This window comes from Canis lupus, chromosome 4 (assembly GCF_048164855.1).
Source record: "Canis lupus baileyi chromosome 4, mCanLup2.hap1, whole genome shotgun sequence".
NCBI classification, from domain to species: domain Eukaryota; kingdom Metazoa; phylum Chordata; class Mammalia; order Carnivora; family Canidae; genus Canis; species Canis lupus.
In genome coordinates, this window is record NC_132841.1 from 20,545,957 (window position 1) to 20,570,496 (window position 24,540).

General features: G+C 37.2%; 1 protein-coding gene across 5 annotated transcripts in view; it reads left to right on the top strand.

Annotated features, from left to right (window-relative positions):
- TET1 (tet methylcytosine dioxygenase 1) overlaps nt 1-24,540 on the top strand; it is a 130,065-nt gene that overhangs the window by 75,411 nt on the left and 30,114 nt on the right. For all 5 annotated transcript variants that reach the window (XM_072823358.1, XM_072823357.1, XM_072823359.1 and 2 more), the window contains 3 exons: nt 2,975-5,294; nt 9,322-9,412; nt 9,965-10,058. In XM_072823358.1, coding sequence (XP_072679459.1) covers nt 2,975-5,294; nt 9,322-9,412; nt 9,965-10,058 — 2,505 coding nt within the window. The remainder of the gene's footprint in view (nt 1-2,974; nt 5,295-9,321; nt 9,413-9,964; nt 10,059-24,540) is intronic.

Consider the following 24,540-nt stretch of genomic DNA (forward strand, 5'->3'; position numbering starts at 1 on the left):
CTGCCCTATAAAAGATTTATATTAGAAGATTGCCTGGCTGGCTCAGTTGGAAGACCATGTGACTCTTGATCTTGGGGTCATGACGGCAAGCCCCACCCTGGGTGTAGGGATTACTTAAATGAATAAAACATTTTTTTTAAAATGATTTACATTGTAATACTTATTTTTATTAAATGTAGTGTATTTGTATTTTTCTGTACAATTTTGTTAAGAAAAACCACTTGTTACAAAGCACTAAGTTGGTATTGGAACTTCTAGATTATGATCAACAGTTTGCAAAGAACTACATTATGGTGTCTTTGCTTTAAAAATTGTTCATATTATACTTAGTTAAAATATTTTTTTCCTTTATGGCTTCTCACCTTTTACTCTTGCTTGGGAATATTTTCCCTACTTTCTAAATTGTCTTATCTTTTTATATTTAAATTATTAATTTATCTGGAATTTTTGTTACATATTAAAAGATCATATTACCCTTGTCATTTTTAAGAAATTGACCCTTTCTCCACTGCTTTGAAATGCCATTTTAATAATAAAAGTTTATCTGTTAATTTATTAACCTGTATGTTAAAAAATTGACAATTGTTTCAGTTTAGTTTTTTTTTTAAGATTTTATTTATTTATTCATGAGAGCCACAGAGAGAGCCACAGACACAGTCAGAGGGAGAAGCAGGCTCCCTGCGACGGCGAGATCACCCCCTGAGCCTAAGGCAGACGTTCAACCACTGAGCCACCCAGGCATTCCAGTTTTTTAAGTTATTATTGAAATGTAATATATACAGAGAATGTATATATGAGAATTGTATATTTTGATGAATTTTGACAAACTGAACATAACCTATGTAACCTGTGTATCCTGATCGAGAAATTAGATAATAATTTATTTCTACTAAGATTGTTTAATGTGCAAGAAAAGATTATTTAATATTTAACTTTAGAATTGGGTAACGCTTACACATTTTATAGCTATTCTGTGCTTTGATTTAGTTTTTCCATCAATACTTCAGGTTTGCCTATGGACTCAGGTATATCATCTTCATTGAATAAGAAGTCTCCTAATCTTAATATTTTTTTCTCTTCCTGGGGTTTTAACTAGAATGTCCACAGCCATATTAAAGATTAGGAGGTGTAGGTTATCTTTACATTTGCTCCTGACAGGAGTTGGAAATGCCACTACTGTCTCAGTTCCTATGTTGTAATTTTGCATGATGTGTTTCAGGGTTTTAAAAATAGGGATTAGGGATCCCTGGGTGGCGCAGCGGTTTGGCGCCTGCCTTTGGCCCAGGGCGCGATCCTGGAGACCCGGGGTCGAATCCCTCATCGGGCTCCCGGTGCATGGAGCCTGCTTCTCCCTCTGCCTGTGTTTCTGCCTCTCTCTCTCTCTGTAACTATCATAAATAAATAAAAATTAAAAAATAAATTAAAAAAATAAGGATTAGAAGGGAATATAGACAGTGATTGCTTAATGCATACAAGGTTTCTCTCAGGGCTGATGAAAATGTTCTGGAATTAGATAGAGGTGATTATTGCATAACATTGTAACTATGCTTAAAAACCACTGATGTATAGTTTTCAATGGTAAAATGGTTAATCTTATTTTATGGGTATTTCATCTAAAAATTTTTTTTAAAGGAATTACACTGTTCCACTAAACATAATGGCTAAAGTGAAAAGACAGAGCATACTAACTGATAATAAGAATGTGCAACAATTAGAACTGTCATAATTACTGGTGGGAGTGTATGTTGGTAACCATTTTAGAAGATTCATTGGCCTTTCTACTAAAGCTGAAGATAACATACACTTACACACTTGATGACCTAGTACTTCCACTCCACCCAATGTGTATATGTTCACCAAACGATAGCAATAGTATGTTATAGTAGTATACTTAGAATACTCAAAAACCAAGAATTAACTCAACTGTCCATCCACAGTAGAATCAATAAGCATGTTATAGTATATTCAATCAATGAATTACTATACAACAATAAGAATCAATGGACTGCAAATACACTTAACATGAATGAACCCCAAATATAGTTTTGAGTGTGAAAGGAAGTCAGTTACTTAAAGTTTGGAAATAAGCAAAAGAGATCTGTGGTAGATGTCAAAACAATGGCAACCCTTTGCCAGTGGACTGATGACTAGATGGGAGTTTCTTGGCTGGAACTTGGGCGCTTAGGGGTTCATTTGTGAAAAAAATCTATAAGCTATACACTTAGGATTTGTATGCTTTTCTGTGTGTATTATGTATTTCAGTACAGGTTGCATTAAGATAATAGATATTGCCTATTGAATGGTACCAACATAAAAATAGTTTAAAGATTTATTTGGAGGAGTGCCTGGGTGGCTCAGTCATCCAACTCTTGATTTCGGCTCAGGTCATGATCTCTGGGGTCGTGAGATTGAACCTGCATCAGTGTCTGCCCTGAGCATGGAGTCTGCTTAAGATTCTCTCTCTGGGGCACATGGGTGACTCAGTTGGTTAAGTGTCTGCCTTTGGCTAGAGTCCTGATCTTGGGGTCCTGGGATCAAGTCCCCCATTGGACTCCCTGCTTCTCCTGCTCCCTCTGCTCCTCACCCCACTTGTGCTCTCTGGCTCTCTCTCTGTCAAATAAATAAAAGCTTTAAAATTAAAAAAATAAATCTACCTATACTATTTATTAAGTTTTTCCATCTGCCTTTTACCCCCAACCCCCCCTTACACTTGTTCTCTTTCCCTAAAAAAAAAAAAAGTATTTTGAAAAACAAATACGTATGCCAAAATATTACCAGGTATGAGTTAATGATAGTTTGTACTTCATTTTTTCCCCCCTACACACTCCTTTCGGTATTTTATTGAAAACAAAAAGCAAAAGTAGTATCTTTTTCAGGGGCATTACATTTAGTTCCTGTAAATTATTAAGTTCCTGTGGCTCTTACTCCAATATTTGCATAAATATTATGAGATATTTCTGTGTTTATTTTGTAGGCAGATTTTGACAACAAATCAGTAAATGGCCTCAAGTCAGAATCCATGGAATACAGGAGGAGTTATGGGGGGGAACAGAGATTGGAATTAAACCCACCTCCCCTCGAAAATGTAACCAAAAATGAAGAAAGTATGACAGGTATTGAAGTGGAGAAGTGGACGCAAAACAAGAAATCACATTTAACTGATCATGTCAAAGGCGAATTTAAGGCAATTGTGACAGAAGCTGAAAAATTTAAAAATTCTGAAGATGACAAGAAAAAAGTCCTCCTTACTGACTTAATTGAGCCTCAGAAATTGTTTGCACAAACTATAAGAAACGGCATTAAAAATGTACACTATTTACCAACCGAAACAAATGTGTCTTTTAAAAAATTCAATATTGAAGAATTTGGCAAGGCATTTGAAAACAACTCCTATAAATTCCTGAAAGACACTGCCAACCATAATGCCATGAGTTCCATTGCTACTAGTGCGAGCTGTGATCATCTCAAGGGGAGAAATAATGTTTCAGTCTTCCAGAAGCCTGGCTTTAACTGCAAGTCTTTACCAGATCCTACAACTTTCAACTTAAATAGTCATACTAGTACACACAATGAAAGTGATCAACCCAAATCTCTAGATAATATACCAAGTAAAGACCCAAAAGATGGATCTCCAGTTCAGCCAAGTCTTCTATCCCTGATGAAAGATAGGAGATTAACACTGGAGCAAGTGGTGGCCATAGAAGCTCTGACTCAACTGTCAGAAGCTCCATCAGAAAATTCCTCACCATCAAAGTCAGAGAAGGATGAAGAAACAGAACACAGAACAGAAAGTTTGCTTAATAGCTGTAAAGCTATCCTCTATTCTGTAAGAAAAGACCTCCAGGACCCAAACCTGCAAGGGGAGCCAGAAAGCCTTCATCACTATCCATCTTTGGAAAAGCAGACTTCATGCAACACGGTGGTGTTCAATGGCCAAAACATTTCCAAGTCACACCACAACTCAGCTGCTAACCAGGCACCTACCAAGTCACAGGAATGTTCAAAAGCCACAAATTCAATAACTCTTTTTATACCAAATTCAAATTCATCTAAAATTGACACCAATAAAAATGTTGCTCAAAGTAGAATTAATCTTGAGAGTTCTAAGAATTTGCATCCGTTGCCACCAGCAGGTGATAAATTGGGGTATTGTAACCAATCACTGGCCAGCAGTAAAAAGATAGACTTAAAAGACGATCCATCGGGTCTAAATACAATACACAGCAAAATAGAGGAAGATGTTGCAACACAGTTAACACAACTTGCGTCCATAATTAAATTCAATTATATAAAACAAGAAGACAAAAAGGTTGAGAGTACACCAACAAGCCTCGTTGCATATAATGTACAGCAAAAATGTAGTCAGGAGAAGGCCACAATACAACAGAAACCACCTTCCAGTGTACAAAACAATCATAGCTCATTATTGACAAAGCAAAAGAACACAACACAGAAAAAGACAAGAGCTACCCCATCAAGAGATCGGCGGAAAAAGAAGACTGTAGTCATAAGTTGTCAAGAAAATGACCAGAAAAATCAGGAACAGTTGTCATATGAGTATAGTAAATTACATGACATTTGGATAGCATCTAAATTTCAAAGATTTGGTCAATTTGGTCCACATGATTTTCCCATTCTGTTGGGAAAAATTCCTCCTTTAACCAAAGTATGGAAACCACTGACTCAAACGAGTTCAGTGTTAGAACACAAAAAATTGTTTCCTCCACTCACTCAGATAAAATTTGAGCGTTATTATCCTGAATTAGCACAGGAAAGAAACATGAAGGTTGAACCGTTGGATTCTCTCCCAATATGCCAGTTAAAAACAGAGTCCAATGGGCAGGCGTTTACAGAAAAAGTATATAGTTCTCAGGTACAGCCAACAGGGAATGTCAATCAGAAAGCTCATCCTTTACTCCAGCCCTCCTCTCCAACTAACCAGTGTGCTAATGTAATGACCGGCGATGACCAAACACAATTCCAGCGGGATGTTCAAGACCAACTCATGCATCAGAGACTGCCAACATTGCCTGGTATCTCTCATGAAACCCCCTTACCAGACCCAGCACACATTCTCAGGAATGTAAATGTGGTATGTTCAGGTGGAATTACAGTGGTTTCTACCAAGAATGAAGAGGACGTCTGTTCATCTAGTGTTGGAGCATCAGAATTTTCCCCAGTAGACAGTGCACAGAAAAGTTTTAATGATTATGCCATGAACTTCTTTACCAATCCTACAAAAAACCTGGTGTCCACAACAAAAGATTCTGATTTGCCAACCTGCAACTGTCTTGGTAAGTGTGTGCACATATAGCTGAGTGCATGTGCACCCGCATGTTTGTGTGTGTGTGTGCTATGTTTACCTCCATTAATTGCCTCGTTGTGACCAGGTCAATTTTGGGTTATCGTTTACATGTGGCAACTTTGCCCCATTCATATCCTAGCTAAAATGGAGTAGATTCTATACCCATTTTTCTGCGGTACCTTGATTACTTTTGCTCAAATAATTAGGAAGTTTAACTCATAATTTTGAAACTTCAACAAGTGGAAAATTTGCTAATTTCTCTCAGCTAAATGTCTCCTAAGTTATTTATTGTACATATCATAAGAATGAATTCCTTTATTATCTATCTTATATTTAAAAAAATTTCAACCTCTAAGCATTTTGTTTAAAAAAGAGTTTTATGTGAGATATAAAATACATGCAGAGAATATAAAATGTATGTGCAGCCTAACAAATAACTATAAAAATATCTATAATTGCCACCCTACGCAAAAACTGGAAATGGTTTCTTTCTTTTCAATGACAGTGCTTTTCTGCTATGTGATACAAAGGATGTCTAGATATGAAAAAAATCCCTAGTCCTGGCCATTGATGAGTTTGTGAACCTTTTGAAATATTAAAATATGAAATTGTTGTATAATATCGATTGTCTATAAAAAATAAGCATATGCAACTAGCTGATTTATGGAACAATTCATAATTGATATTTATTTTGTACCTTAGGAGTTATTGCAAGTGAACATCCAGGAACTAATAATTAGAATTTTTATTGTGTTAAAAGTCCTGGGAAAATCTTAGGTTCTTTTTTTTTTCTAAGATTTTATTTATTTGTTCATGAGAGATACACAGAGATAGAGACAGAGACACAGGCAGAGGAAGAAGCAGGTTCCATGGAGGGAGCTGGATGTGGAACTCTTCCCAGGACTCCAGGATCATGCTCTGAGCCCAAGGCAGACGCTCACCCGCTGAGCCACCCAGGCATCCCCTAGACAGGCTTTATGAGAAATTTGCTCAGTATTTGAAACACAAGAAATGCTGAATTTCAACCTTGTACTGATTAGTCACTGTCTATGGTAAAATTTCATGTAAGTGCTCAAATAAAAGAATTAATTTACTCTAATGTAGCTGTAATAGGGAAATTAAATAGATTGTGTCATTAAAGTTTGTTAGGCTGCTCATGCCCTCATTATTTCAGCTTTTATATGAGGATTTTTGAGGACAGAATTTGTGAAATAAACCTATTTGGGTTCAAAATAGGTTAATTATTAAAAGTCTTATTTTAAAAAAATTTTAAATATAACTCCAAATCACAAAGATTTAAGATTGCCTTGAACATTGGAAGCTTTTTTTCCTGAAGTAGGTGTTTCATAAGTACATTGCAAAATGGGCAAATGATTATTTGAAAGGATAAACTATATCATTTTTTCTTAAATCACAGGAGAAAAAATAGTGAAGTGTAGCAATGACCTTTTGCTCTCGATTATCTAAAGTACATATGATACTTTGAAATCAATCCTTCCATTTCTCCACTTATCATTCATCACAGTTATGACAGCCTACCACATGCCAGGCCCCAGGGATATGCTCTTTTTAGAAGGATCTCATAATATGAAAAGGGTGACAATGCTGACAAAGGGGTTCAACTGGGAGAATGAGAGTTTCCTGGAGCAAGGACAGAAGAGTGTAGCAAGGATGACTCCTCCTATTCCAGATCTTTAATGCAAGTCTGAAACTATACTATGACCTTGACTTGTCATATTCAAAACATGCCTACAAAGGGAAGATGTGTTATCTCCATTTTACAAGTGAAGAAACTAAGTCACAGGGGAAGTCACAGCTAGTAAATTATTAAACTGGAATTCAAAACAGTAGTTTCAACTTCAGAGCCTATGTTTGTACCCTTCTTGCTCTTGTTTCAAAAATCTGAATTAAGAAAGGGACAGTATTTTTCTAAATATCATTACAAATGGAAAAAAGATCTCTAATTTAAAATGCCATTAAAATGTATATACCTGAGCTAGTCTTATTTTACTGTGTGCATAATGTCAGAACAATTGTTTAGTTTCAAGACTTTTTCCTTATATATTACATAATAATGTACATAGTCACCATGTAGTAGTTGAGACACCCAGGCATTTAAAGTTTATTGAGCATCTGCAGTGGACCTGTGATTGTTTTATGCATTGTCACGTATTTTTCTGTAATCTTTGCATGTGAGGTTACTATGCTTTTTGTATAGATATAGGAACTTAAGAAAAACAAAAAAGCAGGGGTGCCTTGGTGGCTCAGTCAGTTAAGCATCCGACTCTTTTTTTCAGCTCAGGTCTTTATCTCCAGTTCTGAGTTCAAGCTGGGAATGGTGCCTACTTTAAAACAACAACAACAAAAAAGCAGACTCACTCAGAAATTATCCCAAGTGGAATGATCATATCTAAAAGATTTCCATGGAGAGACACCTGGGTGGTTCAGTCGGTTAAGCATGTGGCTCAGGTCTTGATCTCAGGGTCGTGTGATGGAGCCTCGCATCAGCTCCATGCTGAGTGTGGAGTCCACTTGAGATTCTCTCCATCCGTCTCTCCCCTTGCTCGTGCATGTGCTCTCTCTTTAATCTTTAATTAAAAACAAGATTTCCATGGATGTATTGTGTTCTTGCAAAATAAGAGTGATTAACCTCTGGATCATGGTTCCTCAATTTGAGCACTATTGGCATTTTAGATAAGGTAATGCTTTGATGTGTAGGTGGACTGTTGTCTGCATCCTAGCCTGTTTAAGTGGGATCCATGCCCTCTACCCATTGGGTACAAATAAATACACACACACACCTGCCCAGTTGTAACAACCAAAAATATTTGCCAAATGATCGCTCAGGAAAAATTGCCCCTGGTTAAGAACCACTGCTCTAGATCATCATTAATAAGTTAAAATCTGTTCAGTGTATCTTAGGAAGCCACAGAAGTAATCCTATGTTGTAGCTGATAACCAGTCAAAATGGTTAAATAATCACCTTTCGTTATAGGTGCACCATGGCAAGAAATGCATTTATCAGCGATTCTAGTTAGACGTGATTCTAAGAGGCCAAGTTAAAAATACTGTTTTTGAGAAACCCATAATTCATACAAAATTTAAAGTAGTACAGTGGTGCCTGGCCGGCTCAATCTGTAGAGCATGCGATCTAGAGTTGTAATCTCAGGGTGGTATTGAGTCCCGCATTGAGTGTAGAGTTTGCTTAAAATTAAAATCTTTAAATGATAACAATGTTAAAGATTTTATCTATTTACCAGAGAGAGAGAGAGAGAAAGGATGAGCAGGGTGGGTCGAGCGGGATGGGCCGAGCAGGGTGGGTCGGAGAGAACAGGCAGCCTGACCTGGGGCTCTATTTCAGGACCCAGAGATCATGACCTCAGCCAAAGGCAGACGCTTAACCAACTGAGCCACCTAGGTGCTCAATGTTTGTAAATATTGGTTTAACGGTTTTATTATTTTCCACTATATAAGCATCCCTTAATTTATTCAACCTATCATTTAGTGACAGATGCTCAGTGTGTTTCTTTTTTTGGTATTACAAATAATTGTGACAAAGAACATTCCTATGTACATTTGCATTATAAATATATAATTATGTGACTGTATAGGAGAATAAATTCTTAGTGGTGCAGTTGCTGGGCTCAATTTTAATAGGATTCTGAGCCACGCTTCTAAAGATGTATTGCTCTTAGATAACTTTTAATTTTGCATTTCAATTATTAACAGATTTCTTTCAAAGCAGGAGATAGAATAAATATGACCCACATCTTAAATATTTCTTTTCCTCTTCTGATGCTTAGAGGAAGCATGAAATAGTGCCCGCAAGAAAGGAACAAGTTGAATTCTAGGGCCTATTGTCCTAGACTTTAATTATTAAAGTTTACCAAAACCTTGTCAAGATCAATTGTTCTGAGTTGATAAAAAAAAAAAAAGAATTAATAAAAATAACTCCTCCTTGCCCCTATGCAATTCTGTAAAGGTCTTTGGGTCTAATAATCTTATTCCTTCCACAGATCGAGTTATACAAAAAGACAAAGGCCCATATTATACACACCTTGGGGCAGGACCAAGTGTTGCTGCTGTCAGGGAAATCATGGAGAATAGGTGAGGAAATATCCTTCCCTGTTAAAATCATTCATTATTGTACACCTGACTCAATGGAGAGAGACCATCTCCGGGAACAAATGAGAAGTAAATGGCAAACTCAAGAGTATAAGTCGGATGTTTCTTAGGGCCCAGGAAAAGAATAGCATCCTGGTGTCCCTGCTGAGTCACTCATCACATAAGCCTTTGGGCACTCAACAAGACACTTAAAAAGCAAGGCTGTCTTTGTTAAATCCAGAAATACTTAATTCTTATATCATTGTATAATGGTAGAAATAGTTAAAATTACCTCCATCAACACTGCATTCACACTCCTTATGCTTATCTTTGAGCCAGTCCATTTTTTTAAAGAAGTGATTTTTAAGGATAAGTAAACAGAACGGGATAACAAAAATATCTGCCACACAAAAGTAATTTTTTAACAAATGTAAATTTTAATGAACAGGGTATTTGATTTCTGTACTTACGTAAATTTATATCTTCTGTACCTTCAGATGTTAAAGGATGTATCGCATTTGCAATTATTTTCCCTTCACTGTGCTTTGTACTCAGGTATGGTCAAAAAGGAAACGCAATAAGGATAGAAATTGTAGTGTATACGGGGAAAGAAGGAAAAAGCTCTCATGGGTGTCCAATTGCTAAGTGGGTAAGTATTTTGTACTTACACGTTTTTCAAACATGAATTTATTCCACATATAAAATCAATCAATTTATTTTCCGTGAAAATGGTGACTAGAAAAGTATCCACTGTCATTGTTCCCTAGGAAATAATAAGGAAGCTATCTGTCTTGGCCTGGGCAATTTATGTTAAATGAACAAAAGTTTACAGTTATTACCAAGTGACCTTCATCTCCCCAAGGTCCCCATGTTTACCAGTTTATTGTGTACTTTTCGAGATCTTCTAATGCAGTTATAATTGGATAGCATAAGTAAATGGTATTAAACTATACAGTGTTTTATATCTTTTATCTGTTTTTGTATTTTGTAATTATTTCCAAGTTATTATCCATAGGACCACCTTAATGAGAGTCCTACTATTCTGAAAGCAAAATTAATTTTTTATGACATACCGCCAAAACTATTTCCATGACTTTGAGTTTTCTAAAGAATGCAGAACCATAAGAACTGGATTCAGTTTCTTTAGGAAGTTGTCAAGTGAAAAACAAGTTCATAGCCAAATGTGTATATTCAATAAAATATTCATATCCACAAGGATATTAATCAGTGGATTTGGAATTTTTGAACATAGAATCATTTGAGATCCCTGTTCTATCATTTGTTAATAATGATGGTGTAAAAAAATTTTTTTAAATGGTGATGGTGGTAAGAATAATAAAATGATAGCAATTACCTTTTGTTACACATCAGGCACTAGGTTAAGAATTTGACAAACATTTGCCTCATAAATCCTCACAGAGGGGCTCCATTATGATTTTGAATAAGGTAAAGGTCATTATTTGCATACCTTTTGGAGAAATTAAAAACATTAAAAGCAAAATAGCAATAGGATTTAAACCCGGGTATTCCTAAAGCAAGACAATTGCCACACCCATAGCTACTCTAGTGGTAGACTTTCTCTTGGTTACTTTTCAACCTTTGGGAGATGACTGGCAGTTAAAAGCACAAGAGCTGTATACTTACTCCACACTAACTACTTTAGAATGCTTTGTTTCCTCAATCTGTTTGGAGCACTTAGTCTTGTCAAAATACACATAGGCTCGGAGACCTGGAATTTACCTTGTTCGGTTATCCTACATATAGTAAAGTCCACAAATCGTAAGTGCACATATCAAGGTTATTCCTCATGTGTATAACACTACCTGGATAATGATAACACTTTCACCACCCAGAAGGCTCCCGCATGGCCTGTCCCAGCCAATGATTCCACATAAAGATAACTACTCTTGATATTTATCTTCATATCTTTTTTTTTTTTCAATGAACTTCACATAACTGGAATCATAGAGTATATGCTCTCTTGTGTCTCTTTTCACTCAACATTCATAGAACAGGGATAATGGCTGGGGTTCCAACAGCCATCTGGAAGCTTAAATTGACTTGATAGGGGAAGATATGCGCTAAGTTAGTGGGAAGAAAGATAAGAGCCTGAGTCCCTGGTGATACCAGTAGAGTTGCCAAACCCCAACCTTAGCCCTTCCTAAATCTGAATTTCTTTAATATTAGAGGGAAAAATTTTTTTTGTGGCTTATTTAAAACCTGTGATTTGCGAGTTTTCTGTGATATGAAACAAAATCAAGTAAGTACCAATTAAGGTAAATTGTCTTCAATTTGTTAAGTGTGGATGAATTTTGGAAGAAAACAAACATTTCAGAATGCAAAAAATAAGTGAAGAAACTTGTGAACATGAAGTACTTTCTATTGATTGCCAGGCCCTAGGTTAGATATTGGGGGAGGCAAACATGAATAAGATCTACCAGGCATTTCATTTTGTAGATGGACAGAAGCTGGCCCAGTTTTATCAGCCAGGGTGAGACTAGACTTGCGGACTACAATTTATCCTCCAGGAACACATTTGTTTTCTAGGGTCACTTTGCCTCAAAAACTAAATAAAATTTCCTTAAAATGCTCCCCAACTAGTTTTAAATTACTATATCCTTATTTCGTGGATCAGTCTATTGTCCTGTCATGCACTGATTTTCACACTGTGTTAACTCAGTTATGAAGGTACAGCCTTTTCTCAGTCCCCCACAAAACATTCATATCTGTCTCTAGATGTAACAGTTTGGGTGAAGATGTATGTAAACAACAGCTAGAGTGATGAGGTTTATTTTTTTGTTTTATTCATTCTTTTGAAAAAGTAATACAGTTGATTCAAAACATTTTAAAGTAGGGAATAATGTATAGATTGCCCACTTTTCTATTGGATTATTAGTCTATTGATTTTAAAGGAGCCCCTTTAAAAAATGGATGTTTGTGATAAGAGTTGCAGATGGATTTCCACAATTTGTCATTGTTTTTAACATCTGGGTTTTTTTTTTTTTTTAACATCTGGGTTTTTTTTTTTTTTAACATCTGGGTTTTTTAAATGAAATTTTTACATTAAAGTTTTTTTAAAGATGAAAAACACTTTTCACCTATTCTTTTGTGATTTTAGTGTATTATGTCCTTTTAAATTTTATTTATTTATTTGAGACTGAGATAGTGAGAGACAGCTCAAGCATGGGGGTTGGGAGAGGGAGAAGCAAGCTCCTCACTGAGCAGGGAGCCTGATGTGGGGCTCAATCCCAGGACCCTGGAATCATAACCTGAGCGGAAGGCAGCCACCTCACCAACTGAGCCACCCAGACACCCCAGTGTACTGTATCTTAGTTAGAAAAATCTACCACTTGTAGATTATTAAAAAAAACTTTCCATTTTCTTTTTATTGTATTTTAATGATTTCGTTTCTTTGCATTTAACTATTTTATTCATTTTTTTGTGTGTAGAATATTAGTAACAATATTTTTTCAGATGACTACCCAGCCAGCCAAAACCACTTACTTAATTGTTCATCTTTTCTCTTCTGATTTGTATTTGTTTGTGTTAGTAGATTGTCAGTTCTGTTCCCCTCATGTTATGGATCTCCGATATAAGCATCAAATTACTCTAATTATTTAGGGTTTATGTTTTCATATCTGATAGAGCTAATTCCTCCTTTTAATTCTTCACAAATTTCTTGACAATTCTTGCTTTGTTGATTTTTCCATAAGTTGAAATAATCATCTTAATTAGTTGCAAGAATAAAGTCCTATTGGTATTATAATGGAACCATGTTGCACAGAAAACTTGGAGAATTTACTTTTTTTTTTTTAAGATTTTATTTATTTATTCATGAGAGACAGAGTAAGAGAGGCAGAGACACAGGCAGAGGGAGAAGCAGGCTCCATGCAGGGAGCCTGACATGGGACTCTATCCTGGTCTTCAGGATCAGGCCCGGGCTGAAGGCGGCGCCAAACCAACGAGCCACCCGGATAATTTACTTCTTGATGTTTAGTCTTTTTAAAAATTTTTTTTTTTAATTTTTATGATAGTCACACAGAGAGAGAGAGAGAGAGACAGGCAGAGGGAGAAGCAGGCTCCATGCACTGGGAGCCCGACGTGGGATTCGATCCTGGGTCTCCAGGATCCCACCCTGAGCCAAAGGCAGGCGCTAAACCGCTGCGACACCCAGGGATCCCTTGATGTTTAGTCTTAATGTGCTAGGCAGTAGACCTTTCCATTGGCTAATGCCCTCTTTTGTCCTTCAGAGGTGCTTGGATTTTTTTTTTTTTAAGATTTTATTTATTTATTCATGAGAGACACAGAGAGAGAGGCAGAGACACAACACAGGCAGAGGGAGAAGCAGGCTCCACGCAGGGAGCCTGATGTGGGACTTGATCCCGGGCCTTCAGGATCACGACCTGAGCCAAAGGCAGATGCTTAACCGCTGATCCACCCAGATGTCCCTGATTTTTTTTTTTTTTTTTTTTTTAAGGAATCTGTACACTCAACATGTAGAAAACCCCAAGTCCTAAGGTCTAGAGTCATATGCGCTGCCAATTGAACCAGCCAGGTGCCCCCCTTTCAAAGGTGTTTTAAAATTTTGTTCCTAAATATGACATATTGCTTGTTTTTCACTTTATTTTTTTGTGTGTCTGAAGTACAATTGTGTAATCCATAATGACAAATTTATATTCTCCTTTTTAAATTTTATATTATTAATTTCTTTATTTCATTTAATATAGTTAGTCAAACAGACTGACTCTAGTTTTATATTGCTTTAAATAATGACCTCCTTATCTTGTTCCTCTCATTAGTGGGAACTTTCCAGGGCTTTCTCATGATTGGGTCATCAGGGAAGGCCTCTCTGAGGAGGGAACATAATCTCAGAGTCCAATAATTTTGAGTTTGTGGAGAATGGAACTAGGTGAGGGTAAAAAGGTATAGGCAGAAACCAGGGCATGAATGGTTTCATATACCATAGTGTTCTGAGTTTGGGTTTTAGTACATGAATAACATGAAGCATTGAAGTATTTCGGTTAGGGTTGTGTTATCTATCTGGTTTGTGTTTCATAAAGAGCATTCTAAAGAATTAATTGACAGTCTATTAGTTATCTGTTGCTAATTAATAGGTACTCAAATTTAGTTGCTCTGAACAATAAACATTTATTATCTCATAGAGTTTTTATGGGTCAGGAATATGACAGGGCACCTGGCTGGCACAGTTAGTAGAATATGCAAGGGTTGTTTGTTTGTTTGTTTTTAGGATTTATTTATTTATTTGAGCATGTGAGAATGAGCGAGCTGGAAGAGGGGCAGAGGGAAAAAACTCAGACTTCTGAGTGCATACCCAAATCAAGGCTCAATCTCATAACCTGTGGCGAAATCAAGAGGCTGTGTTTTAGACACCCAGGCGCCCCTGGGCATATGACTCTTAATCTCTGTGTCGGTACTTCAAGCCCAAAAAAGTTAAGAATCTGAGAACAGTTTAGCAGAGTGCTTCTGGAAGAGGATCATGAGAAAAATGAGCCATCTGAAAAATTTGACTGGGGACTATGTAGTGGAGCTGGACGGGTCACTACCCAGGTCATTTGCAGGAGGGTTTTCCTTGATGTCTGTTTGCTAGAAACCTCAATTTCTTACCATAGTACTACTTTTTTTTTTTTTTTTAAGATTTTATTTATTCATGAAAGACACAGAGGCAGAGGGAGAAGCATGCTCCATGCAGAAAGTTTGATGCAGGACTCTATCCCGGGACTCCAGGATCACGCCCTGAACCAAAGGAACATACTCAACCGTTGAGCCACCTAGGCATCCCTTACCATAGTACTAAAGTGTTTCCACATGTCATGGCAGCTTAGTTTTCCCCATAGTGAGTCAATGAAAAGATAACAAGCAAGAAACCACAATGTCTTTTATGACATTAGCCTTAGAAGTTCCTACACAAGTGAGCCCTATTCAGTGTAGATAGGTTCTCTGCAAGAGTCCCAATACCAGGTGGTGGCAGTCATTGGGGACACCCTGGAGATGGCTACCACAATATTCCATATCTCTTTTTCACTAAGAATATCAAAGTTAAAGACACTACATTAGCATCATAAAGTATATCTTAGCCTTGTCCAATCTCTAATATTTAATATATAGTACATCTGGGACGCCTGGGTGGCTCAGTGGTTAAGTGTCAGCCTTCAGCTCAGGGCATCATCCCGGGGTCTTGGGATTGAGTCCTGCATCAGGCTTCAAGTCCTTTGTGCATCTTTATTCACAAAATAATGCTGTAAAGTATTAACATTTTTCATTATGTAATATATCAACAAAAAAATTCACAAAACATAAATGAACAGTTTACCTTTAATTATAAATACTCATGAAGTAACTACCCAATGCACAAAAATAGAGCATTCTTAGATTCCCAGAAGCCCTAAGAAGTTCCCATCCTGACTTTTGTGTTAGTAATTTTCTTGCTTTCTGGGGTGCCTGGGTGGCTCAGTTAGTTAAGCTTCTAACTCTTGGTTTTGGCTTAGGTCATGATCTCGTGGGTCATGATTTTGTGCATGGGTTGTGGGATTCAGCCCCTTGTCAGGCTCCCTCTCTGCCCTTCCCCCTTCTCACACACTCGGGCTCTCTCTCTCTCTTTCTCTCTCAAATAAATAAATAAATAAATAAATAAATAAATAAATCTTAAAAAAAATTCTTGCCTTTTTCTTCCACATACGTGTTTCCTAACAGTGTAGTATTGTTTTGTTTTGTTCATTTTATCTTGCCCTTCCATAGTACCTTACACATATGCTGAAATAGAGATTAGTTCCCAATATCTGGCATTGATAGTTGACATAGATTCATTAATCTATATCTGTTAAATAATTCTGAATCCTTTCCTTTCTTGCCCATTAAGTAGCAAAGGGTAAAAATATCCTTAGGATGTGGCAGCTGGCTCTCCCTAGAGTAAGTGATCCAAATGAGAACAATGTAATTAGGTTAAGTGGTGGGATTTTGGAAGATCCTTCCTCCTTGCCTTTCTTTTTCTTTTTTTTTTTTTAATTTTTTTTTCCTCCTTGCCTTTCAAACCTTCTCTTAGGTAATAATCATTATACTGATAGAATTTAGTATATACATCTTTTTTTCTAATGAAGGCAAATATGAAATTTATAGTTCAAAGATTTTGGTAGTAACTTCCTGTTGCCATTATTGATTTTAGTCTTCAAAGATTCTTAGGTAGAAAAAAGTATTTTCCATGCATCAGTGGTAGCAAAATTAGTTTTTATTTTCCCTATCCCTATTGCAATATTTCTTTCAGAATAAATAGAACATTTCAATACACAGTGATACATTTCTGGCACTTTTCGCAAATACAAAAACAACCCGGAGATGAGGAATGAAGTAAAGCACAGTTTCTAAGCAACTTAATGAAAATTTTGATATCTACTAGTGACAAGGCAAAAGTATAATCTTTTTTTTTTTTTTTTTTTTTTTTGCAAAAGTATAATCTTGATAACAAAACCAAGAACTGATTTTGTATATCTGTGAAAAAGAAAAGCTAGGACTTATAAATGATTAAATGTTAGAAAAATCAAAGTATTAATCCAACTTCCTTTTTTCCAAGCTTTGCAAGTTATCTTACTTAAAATATCCATATGTTCATTGCTAATGCCCAAAGTGCTACCCAGCAGTCAACACTGAATAAATTTTTCTTTAGTGATTGAATATAGAGCTTTAATAGGACTGATTTAGAATATGGTATATTTTGAATTTGAATTGGTATCTTAGAATAGTTTTGCTGTGGTATTCATTATTGGCTCTTTTCTGAAGCATGAGAACACTGAGTGTTAAAATTGATAAAGTTGCCTATCAAAAAATTGAACTTTGGATAGAGGTTAAATAAAAATTGAGTGAAAAGATTAGGTCTCCATAGTCTACATACTTTTTAGGACTTCATAGATTATTTTGAATAGCACTAGCAAAATTAAGTCTTATATGGATGTTTTATGCAGGAATGAAGTAAGAGGAAGATCATTTTATTTTTTTATTTTTATTTATTTATTCATGACAGAGAGAAAGGCAGAGACACAGGCAGAGGGAGAAGCAGGCTCCACGCAGGGAGCATGATGTGTGGGACTCGAAACCGGGGGATACAGGATCACATCCTGAGCCAAAGGCAGGCAGTCAACTCAGGCGTCCCATCAATCATTTTATTTTATTTATTTATTAGAGACACACAGAGAGATAAGCAGGCTCCATGCAGGGAGCCCAATGTGGGACTCGATCCCAGGTCTCCAGGATCAGGCCCTGGGCTGAAGGCGGTACTAAACCGCTAAGCCACTGGGGCTGCCCTCCATCAATCATTTTATAATAAGGAATCCAGTAAACAATTAGCTAATGGGTTACATTGTTCCAGATTTATTTTTCATTTTGGACAATGTACATTTGTTGTGTATTTGATATTAAGCATTAACCTAAATCAAACACTGATTTTGTGTAAATTTTTTTAACTCTACATGCAGACTTATTTGTTCATGGTGATTGAATTCTATAATATTTTTATTGTGCTACACTTGCCTCTTTTGCTTGAGGAGGTGTGGCTTATGGCTTCTTCTTTTTAATGGTCACACCCAAAAACCCTAACGGCAAGTTCTATCTGGGCAGCACAACTTTCTGAGCCATTCTGACATTGTTTTGCCTTTGCTCTTGACAGAATTTTCTGTGCCAGGCAGCCATTAAGCTCCCCCATAATTGTTAGCCTTCCTCAGACATTTCTGGCTCTCTGCTGTCACTATGGGTCTTGTCAGGGACTAGTTATCCTGTTTCTCAGTAGATTTTAGTGGAAAGGATGTCGTTTTTTGAAGGAAAGGATGCAGTTTATTAGATCCACTAGGTTCTTTTTATTTTTTTTATGATAGTCATAGAGAGAGAGAGAGAGAGAGGCAGAGACACAGGCAGAGGGAGAAGCAGGCTCCATGCACCGGGAGCCTGATGTGGGACTCAATCCCGGGTCTCCAGGATCGCGCCCTGGGCCAAAGGCAGGTGCCAAACCGGTTCACCACCCAGGGATCCCAGATCCACTAGATTCTATTAACTCCCTATACTACTAATTCCCACTTCTCTCTTACACACACGCACACACACACACATGCACCCCACAGTTGAGCCTCTGGGGTGGTGGCAGGAGTAGGGAGAAGTTGTGTTTTTGTGTTTTTTTTAAGGTTTTATTTATTTAAAAAAAAGATTTTATTTATTCATGAGAGACACACACGGGGGTGGGGGGCGCATAGGGAGAGGCTATGTCTGCAGGCTCCCTGCAGGGATCCCAATGTGGGACTTGATCCCGCGACTCCAGGGTCATGCCCTGAGCCCAAGGCAGGCGCCACACTGCTGAGCCACCCAGGGATCCCTAGAGAGAAGATTCAAACAGTAGTCTCCCCAGATGGCTTCAATGCCTGATAAATTCACACCAGGAATCAGTTCATGGATTCTCCTCTGTAGGATTGTTTATTGATCAGTAGGACAGGTGTGGCAATGAATATATAAAATATATATAAGTGAATGTTTTGTTTCTTACTCTGGTCTGAGATGTGCAGAGTTTTGGGAAAGGGGTAAACCAAGTATCCAATAGTTTTCAAATGATCTTTCCTGGATATATACATGTACATCCAGGCGTCCCTCCAGAGTTCTTTTTTTTTTTTTTTTTTTTTTTTTTTTATGATAGTCACAGAGAGAGAGAGAAGAGAGAGAGAGGCAGAGACATAGGCAGAGGGAGAAGCAGGCCCCATGCACCGGGAGCCTGACATGGGATATGATCCTGGGTCTCCAGCATCGCCCCCTGGGCCAAAGGCAGGCGCTAAACTGCTGCGCCCCCAGGGATCCCCAGGGTTCATTTTTTAAGGCAACTTATTGAGGTATAATATTCACAAAGGAAAGTACACAAGTCTTAAGTGTAAAGCCCAGTGAAGTTTTACAAAGTAAACACACCGATGTAACCAACACTCAAATCAAGAAATAAATTATTGCTACCACCTCAAGATGAACCCAGTCATTATCCCCCAAAGGTCAAAGTTTATTTTATCATATACATATAGGCTATGTGATATATTATACATATATATATATATATATATAATTTCATCACATATATGTATGTAGATTTAAATGATCTTAATCAACGGGATTTTTGGGTGGCCACCATCGTTTTATGTTGAAAATTGGGCTCTACTTTGTCTCCCACATGATTATTGATAAACTTAAAAATGATCTCTCCTTAGTAATATATCCCATACTTGAAGTGAATATTACTGCTAGCTGTGATACTAAGCCAGTCCTTCTGTTAGTCCCAGATGTTTTGTGGAGCTGATGTAGATCCCTACTCACCTGGCATCTTTACAACCTAGACTGTATTAGAAGGACTTTTATTTGCTTTGCTTTGTTTTGTTTTTTGTTTTGTTTTGTTAGAGAGTTAAGGTAGTTCTATGTATTTATGCAATTATTAAATTAAATTTTTTAAATTTAAAACTTTAAAATTAAATCCAGGGACACCTGGGAGGCTCAGCGGTTGAGTGTCTGCCTTTGTCTCAAGGAGTGATCCTGGAATCACAGGATTGAGTCCCACATTGGGTTCCCTGGATGGAGCCTGCTTCTCCTGCCTATGTCTCTGCCTCTATCTCTCTGTGTCTCGAATGAATGAATGAATGAATAAATAAATAAATAAATAAATAAATAAATAAATAAATAAATAAATAATTTTTAAAGATAAAATCAAGACGTGAAGTATCCAAGCAGAATAAAAAGTAAAGCTCGGGACTCCTAGGTGGCTCAGTCTGTTGGGTATCTACCTTCTTCCGCTTAGGTTGAGTTCTTGGGGTCCTGGGATTGAGCCCTGCATCTGGATCCCTGATCAGCAGGGAGCCTGCTGCTCCCTCTACTCTGCCCCTGCTGGTGCTCTCATGCTCTCTCTCCAATAAATAAATAAGTAAAATCTTTAGACAAAGAAAGGAAAGCTCTATATTAAAATTAAGATTTAAAACTATTTTTGGGATCCCTGGGTGGCTCAGCGGTTTAGCGCCTGCCTTTAGCCCCGGGCGTGATCCTGGAGTCCCGGGATCGAGTCCCACGTTGGGCTCCCGGCATGGAGCCTGCTTCTCCCTCCTCCTGTGTCTCTCCCTCTCTGTCTCTATGTCTATCATGAATAAATAAATAAATAAATAAATAAATAAATAAATAAATAAATCTTTAAAAAATAAAACTATTTTTAAAAGTTAAATTCCAATATAGATAACAGTGTTATATTAGTTTCAGGTATACAATACAGTGATTCAAAAATTCCATATATTATAGCACTCTTCGAAACAAGTGTACTCCTAATCCCCTTCACCTGTTTCACCCATACACCCCACCTACTTACCCTGTGGTAACTATCAATTTGTTCTCTATAGTTAAGAGTCTGTCTTTTGATTTGTCTCTCTTTTTTCTTTTGTTCATTTGTTTTATTTCCTAAATTCCACATATAAATGAAATCATATGGCATTTGTCTCTCTCTGACTTATTTCACTTAGCATTACACTCTCTAGCTTACTGCATACTGTTGCAAATGGCAAGATTTTCTTCATTTTATAGCTGAATAATATTTCAGTGTGTGTATGCCCCACATCTTTATTCATTTATCTATCAATAGGCACTTGGGCTGCTTCCATAATTTGGCTTTGTAAACAATGGCATCAACATGGGGGGGCATATATCTTTTTGAATTAGTGTTTTCATATTCTTTGGGTAAATACCCAATAGTGGAATTACTGGATCATACGGAATTTCTATTTTTAATATTTTGAGGAACCTCCATACTATTTCCCACACTTGCTGCAGCAGTTTGCATTCCCACCAACAATACGTGAGGGTTCCTTTTTCTCCATATCCTTATGAATATTTTTTTTTAATTTTTATTTATTTATGATAGTCACAGAGAGAGAGAGAGAGAGAGAGGCAGAGACACAGGCAGATGGAGAAGCAGGCTCCATGCACTGGGAGCCCGACGTGGGATTCGATCCCGGGTCTCCAGGATCGCGCCCTGGGCCAAAGACAGGCGCCAAACTGCTGCGCCACCCAGGGATCCCTGAATATTTGTTTCTTGTATTTTCTTATTTTAGCCATGTTGACAGGTGTGAGGTGATAGCTCATTTGTGGTTTTGATTTGCATTTCCCTGATGATGAGTGATGTTGAGCATCTTTTCATATGTCTGTTGACCATCTATATGTATTTGGAGAAATGTCTGTTCATGTCTTTTGCCTATTTTTTAATTGGATTACTTGGGTTTTGAGTATTGAGTTGTATCACTTTATTTATTTTGGGTACTTAACCCTTTATCTGATGTAATTTGCAAGTATCTTCTTTCATTCAGTAGATGGTCTTTTAATTTTGTTGATTGTTTCCTTTGCTTAAAAGTCTATTACTTTCAGAGGTGTGGGGTGTGTCAATCAGTTAAGTGTCCAACTTTTGTTTTGGGCTCAGGTCTTGATCCTCAAGGTTGTGAGATTAAGCCCCGCCTCATGTCAAGCATGGAGTCAGTTTAAGATTCCTCTCCCTCCATCTGGCTTCTTGGGAGGAAACTGCTTATCCCTCAGCCTTTGTCTCTGCCTCTCTCTGTGGGTCTTTTATGAATAAATAAAGTCTTTAAAAAAAACAACAACATTATTCTACAACTTTCTAAATTTCAGGAAACGTTTACTTGATTAAATAAGCATGGGATTATTTTAGAGCAGAATTTAGTCAAGAGTATTTGTTCCTCCTTACATATTGAAATGGGAATCTTTGTGTGTAGTTTTGAAGCAGTATTAGAAATTATAAAGAAGGGCACCCTGGGTGGCTCAGCGGTTTAGCAACCCATTTGGCCCAGGGCGTGATCCCTGCATGGAGCCTGCTTCTCCCTCTGTTTCTCATGAATAAAATCTTTAAAAAATAAAAAGAAACTATAAAGAAGGCATCTGAAAACTCACTTATTTAAAAAAAAAGCTAAACAATAGTGGACTCAATTATTTGCTTAGGGGTGCCTGGGTAGATCAGTCAAGTAAGCGGCTGCCTTTGGCTCTGCTCACGTTCCCAGGGTTCTGGGATCAAGCCCCATTGGGCTCCCTGCTCAAGGAGAAGGTGCTTTTCCCTTTCACTTCTTCTTGTGCCAATAAATACATCTAATTGTTAATCTATTTCCTCTTAGTTAACCTAGTGAGTAAAAATTGATGTTGTGAATGAACTTGCATTTTGACTAGTAAGGTTTAGTTACCTTTAAATCTTTATTAATCATTTGTATTTCTTCCATGAAGTCACTCTTCATAACCATTTTGTTTTGTTTAGGTTATCTTTTTCTTAAATAAAGTTCTATTATATAGTTTGCCATTGTTTAATCCTAGGGTTTTTTGTTTTGTTTTGTTTTGTTTTAGTTTTAGTGCTTGACTTATGTTTGTACAAAAGCTTGACATTCGTAGCAGGCCAAATCTATGTCACTATATATTTTGCATTTTTCATGTTGCTATGGAAGCCTTTCCTTACCCTACTATTATAAAAATAGTGTCTCCTATATTTTCATAATTTTATATATAGGGCAGCCCCAGTGGCTCAGTGGTTTGGTGCTGCCTTCGGCCCGGGGCGTGATCCTGGAGAACTGGGATCGAGTCCCGCGTCGGGGTCCCTGCATGGAGCCTGCTTCTCCCTCCTCCTGTGTCTGTCTGTCTCTCATGAATAAATAAATAACATATCTAAAAAATAATAATAATTTTATATATAGATCCAGTAGTTAATTTGACATTTTTTTCATTGATTTAAAGTTCCACTTCATTTTCTACATGTCCATTTTTGTTGACATTGCTCATTAACCCATTAGAGCAGAACTTTGCTAGGCATATACTACTTTGCTTTGACTTTAAAGAAAATTTCTAAATTTAGAAGGCCAATGCATTAAAAAAGAAACTTAAACACTTAACAGTCTGTTTTTTGGAAATAGGGAAGGGAGATTAGACAGCTGTATTTAAACAGCTTCAACAGATTGTTTTTCTGTTGCCTATATAAATATGACTAGAGGCTAAATTTGCCTGTCCTAGTAGAAATGTTTCTTAGTCATTTAGTTTCTTTCTGTGCCCTAAGGATATGAAAATAGTATTACCTTACATTTGCCTCTTTAGAAATTGTAGTAATAATTTAGTTTTTTCAGAACAGTCCTCTCTCTGCACCAGGTTTTTTTTTTTTTTTTTTTAAGATTTTATGTATTTATTTGAGAGAGTGAGAGAGCACAAGTGCGGTGCACAGAGGGACAAGCAGACTCCTTATTGAGCCGGGAACTTGATACAAGGCTCAGTCCAGGGCCCTGGGATCATGACCTGAGCCCAAGTCAGATGCTTAACCCACTGAGCCACCCAGGCACCCCTCTCTCTCAACCAGTTTTTATACACATAGTAATGACTTGTCCTAAACCATCCTAGACCAGAGATTATTTAGAATATCCTAGGTTATTGCTCTTGATCCTGGCCTAACCTGCCTTAAAGCTTCTCATGGGGAATTTCAATAAGTTGTCCCATCTGGATCAAGTATTCAGACAATAAATTTACTATGTGCTTTTCAGAGCTATTTATAAATACTCTTTTAAGGCAGCATAATTTATAACCTGGGATAAGGGAATTATGTCTTAGATTTGCTAGGAAATCTTTTCCTAATGAGTATCATAGTGATCTATTATTCTCTACCTCTTCTCTGAAAGTGCTATCCCAATGATCAACCAATTCCTTAACTCCCAAAGATAATTCTAGGTCCTCATATCTTTCTTCAGCAGCTCAAACTATTGGTTACACTTCCTCCTCTGAGAAGTTCATGTGTTGCTTGGCTTCTATAACACAGCTTCCCCCATCACTCCTCAGCTCTTTAATCACCCTGTCTATATGATAAGTCTTCTTGGGTGAGCTTATTTATGACCATGCCTTAAGCAGTCACCAGCATTCTAGTGACTGTGAAATCCTACCACTTTCCTGCTTCTGACTAGCATATAGAGAGAGCAGGGAGGAGACCTAAGGGTGATGTTTGGAGGTGAGGGTCCAGGAAAGACTTTGGGGGGATATTGACCCTTGAGCTAAATCTTATATACAGAGCATTCATCATCTTAATGTCAGAGATCCCAGAAATA